The 21543-nt window shown below is 41.1% G+C and overlaps 1 protein-coding gene across 15 annotated transcripts in view; it reads right to left on the bottom strand.

The window, feature by feature from the left end:
* Positions 1–19981, bottom strand: part of ATRNL1 (attractin like 1) — a 493132-nt gene extending 473151 nt beyond the window's left edge. For 9 of the 15 annotated variants that reach the window (XR_014694966.1, XR_014694967.1, XR_014694968.1 and 6 more), the window contains exon 1: positions 18344–19130. Coding sequence is in view for 12 of the 15 variants with exons in the window: in XM_084525844.1 (XP_084381970.1) it covers positions 18344–18645 (302 nt within the window). In the remaining 3 variants the exon portion in view is untranslated. Of the gene's footprint in view, positions 1–18343; positions 19134–19853 lie in introns of those variants that run through there. The other 6 variants (XM_084525838.1, XM_084525845.1, XM_084525846.1 and 3 more) reach the window with 4 other exon arrangements.
* Positions 19982–21543: the final 1562 nt, after the last annotated feature.

The raw sequence follows: 21543 nt of genomic DNA, 5'->3' as shown, positions 1-21543 counted from the left end.
AACATATGAACAGGACTGAATAATTTTCATTTATCCCACAAACAATAAAATATTAATTGCTAGTTGTGATTCCTAATGTCAGGCCCAATAGCGTGCTAGGAAAGCTGTACCACAATAGAGGTAATAAAGAAACCTCAACATTTATGTTCACTGAAAGCTGACAAATATTTCATTTTCATTCTCAGTGTTGATCACATTTTTTGGTAACTTGCAATTCCCTGCTGCCCTGCTCAGTATGTCTAAGCTGCCTACTTATTCCCTGCTTTGAGATAATAACTTTTTAGCAGTTTCAGACAACTGGAACACATTCATCTAGAAAAGAAAAAAGCAGAAATTGAACATAACAGAACCTTGATGATAACCAGAGAATTATCCATTTAAAAAAAAAAAAAAAAAAAAAAAATCTTCCTTCTTTCTTTTACTAACAAATATTTTGCTGAATAATTTGTCATTAGCTTCATCTCAAACTTACTACGATAGTTCAGTCATTACTTAAAACACAATATTTTGATGAAATTACCATGCACTGGTGATGAAAAACACCCAAAAAAGTCTAGAAGACCTCTATAAACTGTGTGCACCTAAACAGCAGAAGGAAAAGAAAAAGCTTTAAAATGCTGCACATTTTGGCATGGAAGTTGTCTTATACAAATTGCAGTTCATGCAACAGTAGATGAATATCTTCTGTGCAGAAGATCTGAGAGTTCAACAGAAAGTTCTAAAATTCTTGGCAATGAAGACAACTGGCACCCAAGTTTTCCTGAAGACTACATAAAAAGCTTATTTTATTTATACATCTATTTATCTCTCTACATATGCACACATAGAAATGTGCTATATAGAGAGGTATAGCAACCAATATTTCTATTTAGGAAAATGCTAGAACTGAATTTGATTATTTCTATAGCAATGTGTTGTTATCAAATGTAAACACCTCTGATTTCTTTTTCAAGATGACCACCTGTCATATTTTCTTTAGTTTTGGCTGTTCCATAAAGCTTCACAAATATAATAAGCACTCATAGCAAGAAAGCCCAGAAAATAATTTAAACTTTTGACAGCTTATGGAAAGTTAAAGGACCTGGAACTTAAACTTATCCTGGAGAACTACAGCCCAGATAATATAATATTTTAACCTCAGTGACATATTTCCTTTACCAACAGCAAAGGACATCAGAACCCACACGGAGGACAAATATGACAAGTTAAAGACCTAGAAATACCAACAGCTTCAGCAAGTTTTGCAAACTGTTTCCTTGCAAACTTACAATTGCATTAGAACTTGACCTGGAAATTTAATACATTTGACATACATTCAGTACATTCCCCATCGTTCTCCAGGAAAATCCAGCCTTTCTTGCCATGTTTCATACTTGTCAGCATGCATCCAAAGGAGCATGCTCCAGCATTGCTCACAGAGAGGCACAAGACTTGCAGCTCCAAAAAGAAAATATGACATATATTTTATTGTAAAGACAGTAAAGAAACCTTTAAAGCACTCTTCATAGAAATGAAATCATTATAAATAATGAGGGATGATCCCCAAGTACTTCTTTCAAAGATTTCCAAAATCAATTTGATTAACATTTTACTTCATTTCCTCCACAACTCCCCACTATTCCAGGCCCCACCTTGAAAACTTTGATTATAATATACTACTAACCAGCAGTCTGTTAGTTTGTGTAGATCTCCAAACAAACAGGGAAAGCTATGTGGAAAGCTACTTGAAAAAAATGTTGCCCCAGTTTGAGGAAGCAACAGAAATGGATATAGAATCAAATATTCATATTGCATACCAGCCACAAAGTAATAATAAGAAGAAAGATTTCAAATCTCCCCGCCTCCCAGCATATAACCCTGCACCAAATAGTAATATTCATCTTCAGTGTTTTTCCTTCTGTGCTTTTTAGTATAAAATTCAAAAGAATCCAAAATAATGGTCAGGTGCTGTGGTCTGGTTATTGTTTTGTTTTTCAAGGGCCATTCTGTTCAGAGGCAGGATTCTAATTTCTCTTCTGCATCTACACAGAGTAATGCTCCCAGAGAGCTCATCATAGCAACTGTTCTTGTTTTCCTAAAGAAGCTACTGACGAGCATAAACTAAAAATATTTTAGGAGAGGATAGAGAATGCTACTTGAACAGGAGCTAGCATTTCCCTTTCCACACATACATAAAACACCGACAGTGTCCCTTTGGACATCTCACATTCTAGAAGAACATTTGGAATCACAATCTGAAAAGCAAAGACTTTAATTACTAACTTTCTTTCTGGGTGCAACACCAACATGATTAAATCACATTGGAGGACTGTTTATAAAATGAAGGTATTCTCAACATGGGTCAACACCTTAATAGCTTGGTTCTAAAACTACCAGGAAGATAAATACAGCCCTCAACAGTCCTTTAGACGAAAGGAAGATTTCACCAGCTTGCCTCTTATTTATATGATTTTAAAATCCTTCTAGAAAGGATTGACTGTATCCAGCCATGCAAACTTGAAAAGCATATTGCACAGAGTATCACAGACACAGACTGTCAATGTCAGCCTTCCCTACTATTATCCTGACATTCTTTTATTGTGAAATTCACCTTTTCTTCATTTTGTTGTAGAATACCTATTGTGCTTGCTGCCTTTTATTTAATAACTCAACACTCTATAATGTACCAAGGTGATGCATTAGTACAAGAGTACATTTTATGTACACAAATTAATTGTAGGATAGCACACATTTCAACATCTGAAAGTGAAAGATGCATTGTTGTCACATACAAAATAAAAAATAATAAATTTTAAGACTCTGAACCTCAATTCCATTACATGAGTTTCCTTAAATTTACCTTCAAATTAAGTGACAAACAAACCCCAAAGAGATTAATTACACCATCATAAGAGTATAGCAACTGAGAATCAGGCCAGCAATCAAACTGCAAGTACAATATGAACAGTTATACCACAATTATTAAGCCGTAAACTGGGTATAAACTGTAGTCCTACAACTGCACCCAGGAATGCCTTCTGATGGCATATACTTTCATGAAGGTTGGTCAGACCCCAAAACCAAGAAACCTTTCCCATCCTGAATGAATTACAAGCCCCAAATCCTATTTGCGGACATGCTCTCATTTCACTTTTTCCTACAACACCCCTATATTTTGCATAGAGTCACCTCCTTAGAGAAAATTTCTCTCTCACATTGACCCACCTGAAGCAAATACTTCTGTAAGTAGGCGGCACCTTGTTCATTAAACACACAATTTCTAGAAAACTACTTCCTGAAAAAGTCTCTCTTCCCCACCACCCCCCAAAAAGAAAACAGCTCAGAACTCCAACATGTCTAATTAGATGAGCAAATACACAGTGTTTCTGATATACAAACATCAAGCGTATCCACATGGATATGCAATATTACGTTTCCTACCTGAGGTACACACATTTGCAACCTACACAACTCACTAAGGATCTACTCAAGTGAATCTGGACTGAGTAAAATTCAACAGCCAAAAAAATAAAATAAACATTCTGGTAGTCTAAAGCCCCAATAACGTCCTCCCGAACTCCCATACCCATTAAGAAAATCTAACCCTAAAGGTTCACAGCAGCAACCAGGCCAGAGTTAATGCAGCCTGTACCTCAAGTTACCATCAACATGTAGTACAGAAATGCCTCAAGCATTACTGGCCTAATATTGTTGAGCATAAGCACAAACAAACTCGTCATGCTCATACTTACTGACCAGAGCATGCAACCATTTCTCACATACAAACCTACTAGCTTCTGTTCCATGATTCACACCAGAGCCATGGTTTGCAAGTTCCCAGGCATCTCCACCCAAATTTTTAAACAGAATTTTCCATTTCCATTTTCCACTTTCCTACAGAAGCAATGACAAAGCCTTTTGGACAAGGAGGTGTTTGTAACTACAAGGCATGTGTACCTACCAAGAGAAATGCAATAAGCAAAAACCAAACAATCAACAACGATGATCAGCTGTTCTTAAAAAACAGCTTAAAACTCACGCAAACAGAAAATAAAGCCCTCTGGTTATTGAAGCAACTATCCATCTCACTATTTAGGTATACTTCATAAATACAAAATATATTGAAGATGAACTTGCATAGCATGGTGTCTTATAGATCGACAACCTCCCAGATACTTCTGGTCCATTGAAAACAAAAATAATCTGAGAAACTGAAAGATTCAAATACATACTGAGAAAGTCCAGTGCAATTAAGAACGTGGAGGTGGGAAAAAAAAAGTTTCTTTTTTCCTCATTAATCTGTAGGGTTTTTTAAACATAGGATAGTCATGAATTCCCTTCATAAAATAGTGTTCTTTTATTTAAAGAAGTATGCCTTCAAGTAGCACCAACCAGACTAAGTGATATGATACACTAAAGTCTAAGCCTGCAACAGCTTAACTGTGAGCACAACAGAGAATATTTCTTTCACTCAAGATGTTGCACCGCCATGCTCATACTTGCCAAGTTCGCATATGTTAGATTTGTCATTCTCCCAGTCTTGAGCACAGTAATTTACCTCCATACCCACTGAATTGCATAAAGACAAGAATGAAATATGGAGACTGGAAACTTGCAACAGAAGTCAGAATATCACTCATTGCACCATGCTTCCTCCATCGCAGAAAAACAGACTAAATTTTAATTATTTTATTTAAAAATAAGGAGTATGATTAATTTGGCCCTGCATCTGCTTTGGTGTTCAGTAGTAGATAAGAATCGAAATGGTCAAATTTTTCAGGACAATTAAAAAAATATATATGGTGACTGTGAATGAGTGATGTATGAGAGAACTGCGTTAGACCCTTTACAAGAAGGAACCATCCCTAGTAGGCAAGAGCTTTAACTACAATTAAAAATAAATGCGCTTTTTTTTTGCCTTTTGTTTTTTAAACCTTAATGTGTATGACCTTAAAATTATTAAAAAAAAAAAAAAAAAAAATCAGTACAACACTGCAAGCCCTCACCACTCTGAAGCAATCTAACATACGCCAGTTCTGCTCTCAAAGCCCGACTGCTACTTTCCAATGCAGCCAATCAACAGCGGAAAGCCTCAGTCTAACTTCCAAGGAATATTCTGCTTCCTTTCAACTGCCCATTACAGCAGAGTTTTTATGTTCCTGAACAGACTTCTGAGTGTGTACTAACCCCAAAAGCAGTAAGTGCACCTTAATGAGGCAGATAAAAGTGAAAATAAACTCAGCAATTATCCTGGTAATGAACAGCTTTGTGAACTGTTACATTAACACATTAAACTGGGCTTGCTTCACAGACAAAAAAAAAAAAAAAAAAAAAAAAGAAAGAGGACAGACCAACCAGAAATTCAGCCCAGATTTGATATCCTAGCTCATGTGACTGGACAACGCCTTTCAAGGCCAATTCTCTCAATTATATTCACCAACCTCTAGGCCACACCAGCATTTATCCTGGCACTAACAGAGGCCTGGGCATAGGCACAGAAAGGCGTCGGGTATCCTTTCGGAACAGTCAGTTGAAAAATATTGTTAACAAAACTCCTTGACTATGGATCTATACCTGAATGAAAAGCTTCATATCATCTCCTACATCTGGCAATGTTCAACAGTAAAGGTCTCCAAGAAAACAAAGCACTCCACATTGTGTACCTGCAGCAAAGTGCCATCCTATTTGAAAACAATTCAATTTTCCTAGAATGAGGACTGGGAAATTATTATATATATATATATATATTTTTTTTTTTTGTATTTATATATAAATATATATATATTTATAAATTTATATATATATAAATGTGTATATATACACACACACACACACATATATATATATATATATATGTATATAAACTCCCCAGCTTTCATCTCAGTTCTGTCACTAGTTCATCAGGTAACCTTAAACAATTACACAACCTCAGGTTTCCCATGTGTCAAACAGCTGAAAAAAAGAAACAGACAGACAGAGATATGTTGGGACTAAGTAATTCCTTGAATACACATAGGGCTTGGGCTCCCCACCCCACTCCCTGAAAAATACACTACTATAAGCAATTCAGAAATGAAACTCTAGAAAAACTGTATTATACTAGCTCACATATCATTCTGCAGAGTGCTACACGATTGAAAACACCCATAAAAACAAAGTTCTAAATTTAGATGTTCTAGATTTAATACTTGTATCAGCATAAGGTTTTAGAAAACATCTGCGAGAACATTTCTAACACAGCTGTCTTAATATTATTACATCTGCACTCACAAGTGCAAGTTTATTTTTTCAAAACCAGCTGTCTGTTCCTGTACCTTCATTTTTCAGGAGCACCTTCCAGCTCCTGTCCAGCGGCTTAAGTTATCCTCTGGATGAGCCTCTGTTGACTTTGGAAGCCAACACAGCAGATTTACTGATACAAGAGAACTATAGAAGCACGCAGCTCAATTCACTTAGAGCATTTCTATGACTCTTCCTATGAAATCAAGTTCATTCCCCTTTTCCTCTAAACTGCTTTGGTATATCTTGCATATACCATATACACATTTGATTATCATGTATATTCTCCAAGCTGTGTTTACAAATGAATATATATATCATTAATGGGAGTTACTCTGCATTTCTTTAGATTTGCTTCTTTTCTCCCTCTCCAAGAAGTACATTCTCTCTCATACACTGTATAGATTCAGGAAAGAACAGTTAAACATGTAAATTACCCTAGAGTTGAATTACTCAGCATTTCAGTTTTTGTAGTAAAGCTGAAATTGTCAAATCTTCATTCATATAAGAAGTTAGAGTGTATCAAAGTTCTCCCAAGTTTTGGGAGCAGAAATACATACCGAGAAAATTAAGCTGACAGTGTTTAACTCACCACTGCTATCTATTAGAAGCAGGAGCATATTTTGAACTACCACAAGGCTAGCAGGCTATTTTTTTTTTTCTGGTTAATTTCCTTCTCTCGCTAAGTGAGTTAAAAACAACATCAATGTTTGATGTTGTTTGATGACAAGACGTTTGTCATCTTGTTCCATGGTGCCTTACGTTTTACTTACACCTTGAATAGAAAGTCTCCCTGAAGCTCACTAGCGTATTTGAAAATTTTACAAGCCCCAGCTCTCCTGACAGGCTTTGACCAAGATCTCCACAGCTCACATTCCACTGCAGCACCTGGTAATGTATACAGCTGAGATCTGGTCCTTTTGTGATACTTCTGATTGTTCTTCAGTCCAGTCTCCTGCATCCCAGGAGTTCCACAACAACGTTACCCACTTCATCACTGAAGGCAAATTATTAGCCTTCAAAGAAAAAGGGAGCAAGCTGAAAATTCAACAACGTGAGAACAAACAAATGTCTATACATAAAAGTACATGTCTGCAATAAAAATCTACGTTTAATTAAAGACTGTGGATCCAGACTCATGATCCTGGAATAGCATAATGCAAACATCCTGCAAATTGGAAATGCATGGTTCTTTGATGCTGATACAGGAATGTAACGTTTAATAGAGGTCATTTTATGCACACAAACTGAGCAGCAACTTCAAAATAGCTGTTAAGTAGTACTGCATATGATTGTATTTCACAATATTTTGCTATTAGCTTTTAATTCAAGGTTGGGAGTTAAGGCTTTCTGGGCTGTTACCAACTTCAGTAAAATATTACCAGCAGTTCAGACAAGGTACAAACTGTTTTTCCAAGGATTCTCTTGAATAAGAAAAGACTTTACTCTTCAAGTATTCTGCAATAACACACGCTGCTTCCAAGTTAGGTTTAGGTCCATCTGACCTAATGAGAAAGCTATTTTACACATATTTCAGACACACGGCACCACTTGGACAGCAGCACTTCATGCCATAGTATTTATCACACTCCAGGAAAAAATGCATTCTCAAATCTCTCAAATTGTACCTAGCTCATTAGCTGTCCCCATCATTGCAGTCACGGATCACCTCATGTATTTAATCTTACAGGGACTGTTATTTTCTTTTTATAGATGAGACAATGAAGCACAGAAATTACGGACTAAATCCCTAAGAAAATTTCAATGCTGAGTGTCGTTTTAGGTGTCTGCATCCAAGCCTTAAGTAATTCAGTACTTGTCCAGTTGCCAGGTAATCCTAGAATATCCTGGCTTCAAAATTCCCTACCCAAATCATGATTTGCTGGCACATGCTGCTTAAAATTTGGAAATACTCTACAGTCAGTTTGCTTCTAAACATTATTAGGGTCACAAACCAGACATTTTGCCATCACACAAGGGTAGCAGCAGGTTACCATCCATAGCTACACGAACTGAAACACCAGTTTGAACAGATCCTGGAATCCACTTCTTCCAGAAAAGCGACCTAAGCTCTATGTTTTGGGAGAGATTTTATAACACATTTATTTTCTGCAAAATGATGTAGATTTAACAGCTAGATTAAGACGTTTACCCTAGAATATTCTACAGTGCTGGTGGCTAAATTACTTTCCAGAGGTCTAAAAGATTGAGGCTTTTCTGCCTGCAGGAATCTTGGGAGCCAGAGGCAGTTCTCGCACCCGCTGAAGGGACATGGAGCAGCAGCCAGCACTGGGCTCAGGTCTCGTGCCTCCTGTGGCACTGCAACCACCCAGGGCTCCAACATCAGCACAGCCCTGATGTTCCCTCAGCAGGCTTTTAATAATATATAGGGCAGCTGAAAATGCTAGGTGGAAAATTCCAACAGCTCAGCCTCCTCACATGAGGACGTGCACTCGGATAGCTGCTCACCGCTGTCCCTCTATGACTGGTAGCTGTTGCAGCTCCCTGGAGTGCCCAGGCTTTCAGCTGTCACCATGTTTTGCTCCTCCTTACGTAAACTTCACAGAATGCTTTCCAAGACCAGGCTGTGCAGCTCCTTAGAATCTCCATGGACACTGGCAGAGAGATGTTCTTCAATACTGCACGAGTTTTCCAATGCTTTTTTTTCCTATTGTCTACATAGCAGTGTTTTAAACAAGGCTTTTTTCACCAGCACTTCAGTTCATACGCGGAAGAATATCCCAAGGTGTTCCTGAAGCATCTCATTACCTCTTCTGCCCACTTTTCGATACACATAAATTAATTTCTAGTGCAGTGTGACAGACTGGCATCTCACAAACTACTCATACTGTTTTTAAAAAAGATAACACGAACTGCAGTAATGTGCCATCCAAAACTATATCCATTGTGTCCTGTTTGGTCAGAGGAAGTAAGGGGCACACAGTGTGAGACTACACATTTGCCACATTAAATTAAAAATATTAAATGCTATAACTTGTACAGGCATTGACAACATTATTTACAGACAACCCTTGTGTCTGTGCAATGCAGCTGAGCATTTCACACATCCCTAGTAATGGCAAGCAGGCTCTGGGGCTGGTAGGATCATCAGCCCTGTTCTCACCATCACTTGATCGAGCACTGAACCACTCAGCCTGCAGACAAACCAGGCTCCAGCATCCACGAGCCCCTTGGTAACTTGGTAAATCCAGACCTGTGGACAGTCGCAGGCTTGCACGCAGGGATGGACTTGGCACATTGGCAGTTTCCTATTGCTCAGGGGAGGAGGGATGTTTTTAAGAGACCATAGCTCCATCCCCAGCACAACACACGCGCAACACAGAATAGCTAGGGTGGGTTTCCTGGATTTAGAGGGATTATGCATTTGGTTTTGCTGGTTATAGGAAATGGTGAAGAATATCAAGCAGTGGAAGAGTTTTGAGAGGTCTATAATGGGCCTTCAATCACTGGAAGTGTTTTCAGACATAATCAGATGCTTTTCTAAAGCATATGTTCTGCTCAAACAGGAATTAAGTCAGAGCTACTCTACAGCCTACATAAAGCAAGCTGCCAGAACAGGTAATCAGAGCACTTGTTTCTGGTGCCGTCTACAAAAACCCAGAGAAAACATTAAAATATTTGAAGTACTAAACAACAACAAAAAAACACACCCTAATGGAAAACTTTTCTTTTTCCTCCAGAAGGACAGTTCCTTCAAAAAACACCTCTCAGTGCAGATGGCTGGGCTTCTAAGAGAAGTTTGGTATGCTTGTATGGCTTATGCTTCCACTTTCTAAGACATGATTTGAATAAAAACGCATTCCTTATAAATTCAAAATCCCTTTATCATATGAGCTATCAATGTATTTTAAAATTTTAATACATGCAGAGAATAATTCACATTGGGAGAAATATTTGGCAGAGCATCCCGGCTAAAATAAAAATTTAAACAAAAACAGCAACCACATTTTACAAAGATAAAATCATAATATTCCCAATAGTTTAATTACATAGACATTCACATGTTGGCTTATAAAAAGGCATTTCAAAGGTATTAATTCGTACACACAATTCCACTGACTTCAGTAAGATTAATTATGCGCATGTCTTGAATTAGATACAGGTCATGCTGACGACCAAGGCAATTTTGCAACTGATAGGCTGACTCAGGATTTCACCACATATAGTAGAAGTTGTGCCAGTTTAATGGGGACATTGTCCCACATAAAATTAAGGCAATAGAAATCTGTACCATTTCTAGAAGGGACGGTTTCCTTTCCCCATCATGCTGCCTCCCTTGGGCAGCAGGGAGAGATGTTCTTGCTGGTACTTTTCAACTCAGCAGGAAGACTGATGCTTACACAAGAAGCAGAAAGATTCAGCCAAGGAGAAGTGGCTGCAGCTAAATGTAAAATGGTAGCTTTTTTATACAGTTCATTTCTTAAACAACTTTATTATTTCTGCTTACAATCTGCAATTTAAGGACAGTTTGCTTGCACAAGTTCTGCAGACAGCAGAATTGTTTTCGATCAAAACAAGGACTTCACCTGGAATAAGAAAATTTGACACCCTTTTACCATTCAAGTTGTGGAGGTTCTTGTACTTGGAAATTGTTTTGTCTTTGAAGAAACTGGAATCTTGTATAGGAGCTCTAGAAATTAAGGAGAAAATGCAGGAGGTAATTTAGAAGTGCAATAAGAACCTTGCCTCCAGAGGTTCAGTAATTGAATCAATCAATATGCTCGGTCTTCCCTTGTAACAACTAGATACCTAGGACTGGGCAAAGAAGATTAAAGGGGATGTTCTCAAAGGTGCTCACCTGCCTGGTACAGTCTGCATCATTACATACGACAATAGACACTCGTGTGTTATCAAATGAACAAAGACAGCCTTTGCCTTCTGTTCCAGTGCCAATCACCATGAAAACTGTAACTGACCAACAAGTTCAAAGGTAGGGGCACATAGACTGAATGGTATTAAAAGCTTCATTTGTTTTGTAAATCAATATAAATAAATAAAACTATCAGAATAAACATTCTGTTAAGCAAAGAAGAAGTGTACATAAGGTCATAGAATGCATTTATAGGTAAGCAGAATTGATTTTAATTAAATCAGATTTATGGAACAAGACCACTCTACATTAAGTTCACACTGTCAATAGAAACAAGACATGGGATGCTGGCCTTCAGCTCCACATCATCCTGCACACTTTATAGCAGCAAACATGTACTCTCTTTTGTATAGCCACCCAAACAGGAAAGGCATGCTCAATGTCATACTTGTAAAGTTTAGTTAAGGCTGAAATTAGAAAATCACATCGACAAGTACAGTGGTCCTCCTATTTTCTAACAACCACCAGGTTCCCTACTGGAACTTCAACAGCACGACCTCTGTCATAATGAGTCTTGCTCATACCTGCTTTATACATCTGTCCTCATCCTGTGGCAGTAAGCTCTACAATTTTATTATGGATTGTAGGAAGAAAGAAGAGCTTCCATTGTTAATTTAAGTTTACCACAAAAAAAAAAAAAAAAAAAAAAAAAAAAAGCTGAGAATGTTCCTTTTCACTTCCTCCCATGATTTTACATATGCAATTGCAACATATCTCTAGTAAGGAGAAGAACCATTTTTATTCCATGGCTTTAAAAGCTCCTGAAATCCAATTGCAAATACAGCCAAAGAGCTGCCCAGAACAGCGTTACGAAGGCAGAGTACTGCTCTCTTTCCATCCTACATCTACTCCTGAAACAATTGTTTGCCTTCTGGTGACACTGTCTCACTCCAACGCATAGAAAAGAGGGTATTAAAAATGGAAAACAAACATATACAGCAAAATACAGACAAGAAACAGTTCAAACTGCTTTTCTAACATCATAGCATCAGCGAAAATTGTTGTGTTCTTATCCACGATGAACAGGCATCCCCAGTGAACAAACACAGCAAAAACAAACCCCTGACTACCTGGCTTTCCAACACAAGAATTCCCCTGAAACCTCACAACCAGAACTGCACTCTCAGCCACTCCAGAGCCCACTGAGTAAGAGAGAAAAGCCTAGGAATACATTAGGAAGTGCTAAGTTGTATTATCCTTATTGCCCATAGAAGCGATGTTGCGTTAACCCAGCTTCCTCCTTCCCAATTCCTGTCTCCTTTTGCAAAACATGCACTGAACTACAAAGAAAGTCATTTTAAGGGATCAGTAGGAAAAGAGAGAAAGGAAGGAGCACTGCTCCTAACACAGACCCTGCAACAGCTCAAGAAAGGGATTCACAGGAAGAAATTTCTACACCTGCATGGAAACGCAAGGGACAAACCGGCCAATAACTGGCAAGGTAGTATGGTACAGAGTTAAAAAATGCACTTTGATTTCTTTAGGAAAATAACAAAAGAAGAAAAATCTATACAAAAGATTTTTTTAATTACTTTTTTTCCCCCAGAACTCACTCTACTATTCCTCCTGCAGTTAAGATGCAGTTTGGCACAATGTTGTAACCAGCCATTTACTGTTCCCTGAGCAGAAGAAACTGTTGCGTTACCCTGCTGCCAGACTTTTGCCTACCACAATGTCACCACATGCCCCTGAGGCAGTGCAGAGGAAGCATGCAGGAACATCAAAGCCCTGCTAATTACAGGAGGCAACTACGAACACGCTTGGATTTTTCACTAATTTATGACCAGGGCTCAACATGCAAAGGTCATTTTCTTACTTTTGTTAAAATGAATCACTTTAGCTTAGCATAGTACTTACATACCTTCCTGTACCCATAGCAAAAGCCTATCCCTCAGAAAAGGGATTCAAGACCAAGTTTTCAGCAAATGTTTCAGCTGCAGATACAGCTTACTAGAAGAGAGGGAGCTGTCTGTACAATAGAAATATTTTCCTTACTATCCCTCCAAGCAGCAGCTGCAGTCATTTTGTTTCTCACAATTTCACTGTAGCAAGATCAGAAAAGCATGTGCTGCACATAAAATTATAACTTAATAAAACTTAATTAGATAGGCTAAAGCTTATTTGGTCTGAAATAGTATTGAACACTTGAACATGTAGCTGCTAGACACCAATTCATACCTCATCAGAGGGCTTCCTGACCTGGCTTCAGGCCCAAACTCTCCATTTTCTCTCAGCTATTCTCCAGGTCACTCTGGCCATAAAGTACCTGGGCTGTCTGCTAATCAATAGCACATGGGATTTCCAGAGCAGAGGCACAGCTGAGTTTCTGAGGTTTTGCCCCACCTCACCACTGAAGAGAATCTACAGGAGCTGTTCCCAATAACTGGCAGTTTTCACAGACAAGAAAACACTTCTGCTTTAAAGAAGTGTTTGTACTTTCCCAATTATCCTTTTTAAACTGCAGCTGTTAGGTGGCTCACAGACCAAGGGGAAGAGCTGACACATTCTCTGTAGAAAGGTGAAATGGGAGAGAGGAGCAGCCAGCAACAGGTTGGCACTACCCCTTCTGCAGGAAGGGAGGGGTGTGAACATCACCCATGGCCAGAACAACCCCATCCTCTCCTAGGCAGGAGGCTGGGCACCGCCTTGCGCTGCCCACAGCAGTCCATGGAGGCACAGAAGTCACACACAGATGGCAAGTTCAACATGTCTGGGAAACACAATCTTCAAACAAAGCAAAGCAAGACTAAAGCATTAGTACATCATCACTGCCCACTAGCAAAATAGAATCTCTCACTCAGGCGTCCAAAAAATTTGGACCTCTCTCAGGAAGGTGGTGGAGGGAAAACAGCAACAGAAAGATCAGAAAGTATGATCTGAAGTCTGGATTGACTGCAATATTAGCATTTATTAGCCATTAGCATCTGCAACATCAGAGCTGCAGCTGCCAAGTATTACAGAGCATGGTAATTCTGTTCTGGTAGATCTGACAACTGCTGGCAATTTCATTTCAGAAGAAAGCAGCTACCAAACAGTGGCTTGGGATTAACATACTTGGGTTTTTTTGTTTGTTTTGGTTTGGTTTTGGTTTTGTTTTTTTTTTGTTTGTTTGTTTTCTTTATGGTTTTGTTTGTTTGTCTTAAATAAATGGGCCCTATACTAGAAATGTTAATACAGTGGAACTGTTAACAACCCATCTGCAGGTTTGGTTTTTTGTTTGTTTCTTTTGTGTTTTTGTTTGTTTGTTTTTCCAAGTATGAACCTAACAATCACTTTCAATATTCCTTAGAACATGATCACATCCAAAGAGAGAAGTGTTTTCCAATCCAGGCCTTGAGGTGCTATTTATTTATAATTCAAAGAACATGAACATGTATACTATAGAAAGGATTTTTGCTTTCATAATGATGTAGGAAAAAATCAAGTAATATTAAGAGTACAGTATTTGGGGACAGCCATGTTTAGTCACAAAAACTTATAAAGAATATTACTGCTTAAAAAAAAATGTTAATGCACTACAGTAAAATGACCAGGTGGAAAGAAAACTCAACATTGTGTTTTTATGCTTGTGTTTTTCTTAACATCTTGAGAACAGAGCTGTTTGAGGCTCCTTGCTATAAAAAAAAAGGCCCTGCTCCCCTTTGGCTTTCTTGTCTTTCACCTGTCTCCAGTAAGCAAGCAATCAGAATTCCTTTCTCTTGCTTTTTATATTTAAATTCCCCTTTTTCATTTTGGTACAAAGAAAAAAAAAAAAAAAGTCAGAACACAATGAAAACAGTGTTTAAAATAGAAGGAAATAAGGCAGCATTGCATTCAGACAGCCCTTTTGACCAGAGAGTAATTGACCACCAGGCAGAGACAATGTCCAGCCCCTCCTGAGAGGGCGTGAATGTGACACAGCGAGAACACCACCACTAGTCTGATTATATATACAACAAGTTACCACAAACTTCACAATATAAGGAATAAATGCAAGAGTTGATACATAATAGTAATAAAATAGTGCTGGAAAGTCTTTTCACTCATTTTTCCTCCATCCACCCTTCTTTCATCCATTTGCAAAGTATTCTACTTACTCAGTAGCTCTGCAGGGGAAATGCAAGGTTACTGTAGTTTTGTCAATTAATTTTGACACCTGCTTACTAAGATTGATCAATTATTTTTGATGCCTCTCTACTATGCTGTTATTTCTCAGTCTAGAAAAGAAATAAAAGGAAAGGCAAAACTGCTACATATCTGTCACAAAAGAATTAATGGTCCCAAGCTGCCCCTAGGTAGAGCATTTCTCTTACGGTAACGTTCCTCATGTTTGCTAATGCAAGTCACTCATTCCCAGAAGAGGAAAAATAACCCCATTTGATTTATATGAAGAAGAATAAAGACCCATTTATTTTGCTATGTTTAAGCTTGCCCTTAAAATTTTTTTCCTCAGTTGATCTAGTGTCAGAAAACAGGCTTTACACTGTCCAATTTAGGTCACTAAAAATTCATTTTTAATTTTGCATAATATAGGCACATCCAGGAACTTCAATCTGCTGAAAGTATGAAATACCATAAATATTCAGAATATACAATGTTCTATTACCATTGGTATGCATCATACCTACAATACATGATGCTTAATGTAGCTATAATAGCCAAACATACTTTTCAATCTTTCTTTTATTCTGAAGCACTCTTCATAATAATTCTTCCTGCAAGAAGCAACTGCTCTAAGGTGATGCACATCCTACATAACTAGTCAAGTAAGAGTCCTACAGCTGCAAAAATCCAGCCATGGCTACTTGAGCATAAAGCAGATACTCACCCAAATACTCAGACAAAGGGAAACAATATATGAAAGTTCCATGATAATAAATTAGGCTACCAATAACTGCAGGAGTCAGAAAGCTCTTCAATAGTCTGGCCATAAGGTAGACTAACGTTCATTTTCCAACTCTTCCGTAAACACGGAGCCTTGGCTCATCAACCATTCGACACCCTTCTGAATTTTCAAGATTGGAAACACAGCCACTCTGAGTTGCTGCTCGCATCGCAGCAAGCATTAACATATTTCATATCATCCCCAGCTCGCGGGGCTTGGAAAGCATTAAAACTCAGAACGCTTATTTTTCATGGCAGAGTCTATTTTGCTTATAAGATTAAAGATGAGCTATCAAAGATACTGGTATTGAAAGCGTCTTCAGCAAAAAACAGGCTTCCAATGTGACAGAAGAAGCTCGTTTCTGTGACAAAAATCTGAATGCAAGCATCACTGGCATTTCTAAAAATAATCATGAAAGAATACGGAAGAGTTGAGAAATCTATTCTGATTTCTCCAAAACTCCCAAAGGCACATCGATTAACCCTGCATTAGCTGAGCGCAGAAGAGGTGCCCCTTCAACACTCCGGCAGAACTTCCTCTAGGTGGGGATGGATTATTAACTTTCCACCAGAAGTGAGCTAAGAAAATGCAACCACCATGCCTCTTCTGCTCGTTAAGTTCACTTGAAAATGCAAACAATGTAAAGAAACATAAACGTTTTAACAAGTAATCAAGGATATACCTTTAAGGACTCACTAAAGGCTCCAGGAGCCATTCAGAACATAGGCTAAAAAAAAGCTTTTGAAACTTAAGAGATGAAAATTTCCTTCAGCCCTTGCAGTGTTACAGTCTGTTGTGCTTGGTGTCGAGATAAAGGCTCCCAGTAATCTCTTTACAGCACGGAAATGCTCTGCTAGCCTGCCCGCTGCTGCCCAGCACACACAAAGAAGATTCACCTGGGGCTCCCTCCCCACGCAATCCCTATGGCATTCACCTGCTGTGCCAGGGCACAGGCCAGCCCCACGTCCTCAATACTTGCAGGCAGCTGATGACCAACTTTGAAAGATCATCACCACGTTCACATGCAGATGGGATGTATCTATTTGCCTTCTATTTCCTTTTTGACTCAGTTACAGTTTCCCTGACAGAGAAACCCACCAAACGGTATCAGTAAATTGCTTCTCTCTGCAGCATGTGCGTTGTTTCAGCTAACATGTCTGCATGCCAGCTACTCCTCTACTTCCCGAGCTAACATATTACTTGATTTACCTTGCCTTTATTTAGAAATGAGTGATTAAATACACAGATAAAACACTTAAAAGACACGAGTTACATAGCTTGATTTTAGTCCTCAGAAACAAGTTTTAAAAAATAGGCAACTTTAACCTGTTAAAGTACTTTCCAAAGACAGAATTTGAATTCTGTAAGATACAGCCTCACCAATATACTGTTTTAGCTAAATATTAGGACAGTTTCCAGCTGTAGACGTCAATATACTTAATAAACAGAGTTCCTGCTTTTAAGTGGTGTTTTGCAAAGGAATGAAATGAGATGTCCTGTCCAAGGTTATATAGCGAAATAACAGCAAACTGTTAGCTGCAACAGCATTTTTCACTGCCAGTCTTCACCCTGATACCAAAGGGGGCGGGGGGAAGTGACAGCCCTATAAATTAAGTCTTCTCTTCAACTACATAGGGAAAAGCAAGTGTCAGTGTACGGTTTTGTCTCGCTGATCAATGACTCAGTATCACATCCACTTTTAAGAATGAGAGGGTAGCTCCAGCATCACTAACCACTCACTCCTTGGCCAAGATGCTTTACATTCATACCACCGCATCTCCTGCAAGCCTCATCGCTTGTGATGTACATTTCAGTAACAGTTATATTTATGTCACCCTGAATGTGCCCAAACTTGGGTAAAACACTTGCGAGCAAAGGGAACGAGACTAAAATGAGCAAATGACTGTCACTTCCCAGAAGGATAAAAGTCATTCACATCCACCAGTAATTTTTGCTCGCTGGGCAGCCCCGTGAAGTACCCATGTCATTTCCATGACACCTCCAGAAGGGACAGCAGCGACACAGCTCCAGGCCAATTGCTCCTCGTGCTGTTCCCCTGGCACGGAGCAGCCTATTTCCAGCCTCACACCGCCGGGCACAGTTTTCCACCCCAGGACTGCGTCCTGTATCCTTCGAGGGAGGGAGCGTGAGGTGCAGGGGCCTGTTTCACCCCTAACTTCTGCCACACGGGCAGAAACAACATCACAGCAGACACACGGGGAGGGGGGGGGGATAACAACGGGAATACACAGGCAGGTGATAACAGCAAGAAAAGAGCTAGCACTGGTCTTGAAAGGAGGGAAAGAGACCGGTAATACGCAGAGACTTACTTGAACCTGCCCTGGCAGTGTTGGCACTGGTCTCCCACCCAGCCCTGGTCGCAGACGCAGGTGGAGTTGACACAATGACCCGAGAAGCAGGAGATTTTGTCGCAGGACTTGGACTGGGACACCTGGGCGTAGAGGGCCAGGTAGAAGAAGGCGTAGAAGAGCAGCCAGCTGTTCACATCCAGGAGCGAGGAGAAGCAGCAGCAGCAGGCGGAGGGGAAAGGGCTCCCGGCCCCGGGGGGCGCGGGGGCAGCCCCCGCTCTCCTCAGGGCGCCGCCTGGCTCCATCCTCGCCGCGGGGGCCATGGGTCGAGGCGCGGAGGGCTGGCAGCGGGGGCAGCGCCGCTCCAGGAGCTTCCCCTGAGGGAGAAACGATCCGGGCAGGGAGATTCAAACCCCCCGCTTCCTCCTGGCCTTCCTCTCCTCCCCTCCTCCCGACCCCGCCGCCGTCTCCTCCGGCCCCCTTCAGCGCCGGCTCCTCACTCCCGCGGGGAAGCCCGGCAGCCCTCAGCCCGCCGCCCCTTCTCCTCTTCGTCCTTCCTCCTCACGGCTCATCGTCTTCTTCCATGGAGGAGGAGGAGGAGGAGGAGGAGAGCTGCCTCTTGACCTTGGGCTTTCTCCTCGCCAGACGCGTCCCCCCCTTCTCTCCCGCTGACACACACACACACAGGCACGCCACCCTCCACCATGTAGCCCCGGCCTCCCCCTTCTCCTTTGTAGCCCCGCCGCCCGCGGCACACACGCAGGCAGCGGCGAGGAGGAGCGCGGGGAGGCGGGGGCCGCCGCCGTCCTCTCGCCACTCAGCGAGGGCGGCCGGGCCCCGGGGCCGCTACGGCAGCCCCGCACCGAGGGGGGGGGAGGCGGCTGGGGATGGATCAGGGGGCTCCGAGACTCCCCCACCCCCTCCGTCTCCGTCGTTACCCCCGTGGGGATGAAAAGCAGGAGGCTGGGAGGGGATGAGGAGAGTTAGCGGCCCCGGCTGACAGCTTCCAAGCAGCCATTTTTAAAGGCTAATTGTAATCTCCGCTCCAAGCCGCAAGCTCGGAGCTAAACCTCGGGCTGCTCGGGGCTGGACCCCGCCGACCAGCCCTCAGAGGGGGCTCGGGGGGGGTCTGGTGGTGGTGGTTTGAGGGGGACGGCGACCACCGCCGGCTCAGCGCGGAGCCGGGGCAGGGGCAGCCCGGCAGCTCCAGCCACAGCCACCTGCGCCTGGAAACCTCGCAAACCTCTCCCCCACACGCTGCAAAAACACAAAACGGGGGGGTTGTGTGAAATGACACGGCGACGGCTTGCCCCTCTCATCCCCCCACCCCTTCATCTGCGCTCCCCCTCACAAAGGCGGCAGCCGCCGGGACCTTGGAGGCCCCCGGCCCCCTTCCAGCTTTGCTCCCCTTTGCGTTTTGGGGTGGGACTGTGGGTCCCTTAGGGAAGGAAGCCCCCAGCTCGGGGCTTCTCCCCACCACCTGACCCCACCCGGCCGGCACAGAGCCCAGGGGACACCCCCGGCCCCTTACCTGCCTCAGTACTGGCCCCCAGCCCTGCAAAGTTCACAGGGAGTTTTCTTTAAAATCGTCACCAGGAGAGATGTCACGGCTTGTTCAGGAGCCCTTGCCTTCCTACGAGTCACTCCATCTTCTCATTCCACAGTTCAGGAGGTTGCCTTCCACTTACAGCCCATGAGCAGGAACAAAAGTTCCCACCTTTATAACCAGAGCAGCACAGAAGTAATAATCGTAATAAAGTTGCCATTTTTTCAGCAAAATGTGCCTTACGTAGCCCATTTTTTTCAACTTTGCTATAATGTGTTTCTATAATCAGAAAATAATGAGCCTCGCTGTCTAGCAATAAAGAAGACATTAGCAATCAAAGCCTCTGAAACTTTCTCGTAACACTGAAATTGAGAATTTATGACGTGATGTCTCTATTCCAAGAAGATAAAGGAAAGGTATTTAATTTCATCTCCTACTGGTGTTTCAAAACTGGCAGGTCTGAAGTGGCCTGTGTTGGACCTGTCTCCAGGCCAACCCTTCCCCAGATTCTGCAGCTCTCACCCTTGGAGTGAGAGGAACTGCTTGGTTGGCTGTGCTTTAGCCTGACAGACTGGCCAGTTTTTCCAAATATACCATTCAATCCTCACCAGAATTTCCAATAAAAATCAATGTACATCAGTACTACAGTAAGGAGCACGACAAAAACCCATCAGTATCTATTTGTACTTCATGTGACATAAGAGTCCAACCAAAGTCTCTACAGAGAAACAGTCTTTGCCTCGTGTACTTTACAATCTTAATTAAGGGAACACCTGAAAATGCTTGTGGGGAAAGCAGAGGTGAAAAGCGATTCATCCAGTTCCATTCCAAAGGCTGACAGGAGGACCACAGCCTCTCTCAGTCCAGGAGTCTGTACATTGTCTTCCTAACAGAGCTGAGATAGATCATTTCATTGTTCTGGATCAGACACATTTCTTAGCTATTAAGCATCTCTTTGTGTGTGTTTTGTAATGAATTGTTGAGTTCATGCAATGAGAGGAAATGGAAATTGTGTTGCTGCTTTATATTTGATGAAAAAATGCTGAGACTGAAGCCTTTGCTGAACAGTCTGCTAATTGTGCAATATTACATGTGATTAAGGCTACTGAACAACTGTCCTCTGTTAAATAACATTATGAGACCAGAAACACAGTTAATACAAGATTCTAGTCCAAGACACAAAGTCAGTTTGAGACTACTCTTTAATCTCAGAAACACTTGGAACAATTTTTTCTTGCTTAACATGGCAGGAAGATACATTCCTCCTCCACTTTCTCAATTCCTTTATACAAACCAGGAAAGTTCTAAAGCCTGCACCATCTCTTTCTCAGCCTGAATAAAGATTTTGCTTCAGATCTACAGAAGTCAGCCAAGTTTGTAAAAATCAGCATTCAAAGCAAAGCTAGGCTCTCAACAATCCTTAACCAGGCAAAAGGTCTTCAAAAGCACAACGATCAGTGTGCATTTGTCCATTAAATGCCAAACTTCTTCAGTTATAAATATGTAAAAACTAAAATGAAAATGCAAGAGAAATGGAAACCTATATTGGGCATGGTTGTTCCACAAAAAGCTCAAACAGGCCATCAGAAATGGACTAGGATGGTTATAAGAGGTGTAGAGAAGAGTATGACAGTATTCCTACTGCTTAAACAATCCTATCTAAAAGAATTATAAA

The sequence above is a fragment of the Aythya ferina genome (genome assembly GCF_964211825.1).
Source record: "Aythya ferina genome assembly, chromosome: 7".
In the NCBI taxonomy this organism is placed as follows: domain Eukaryota; kingdom Metazoa; phylum Chordata; class Aves; order Anseriformes; family Anatidae; genus Aythya; species Aythya ferina.
This window is presented reverse-complemented; position numbering and strand designations above follow the sequence as displayed.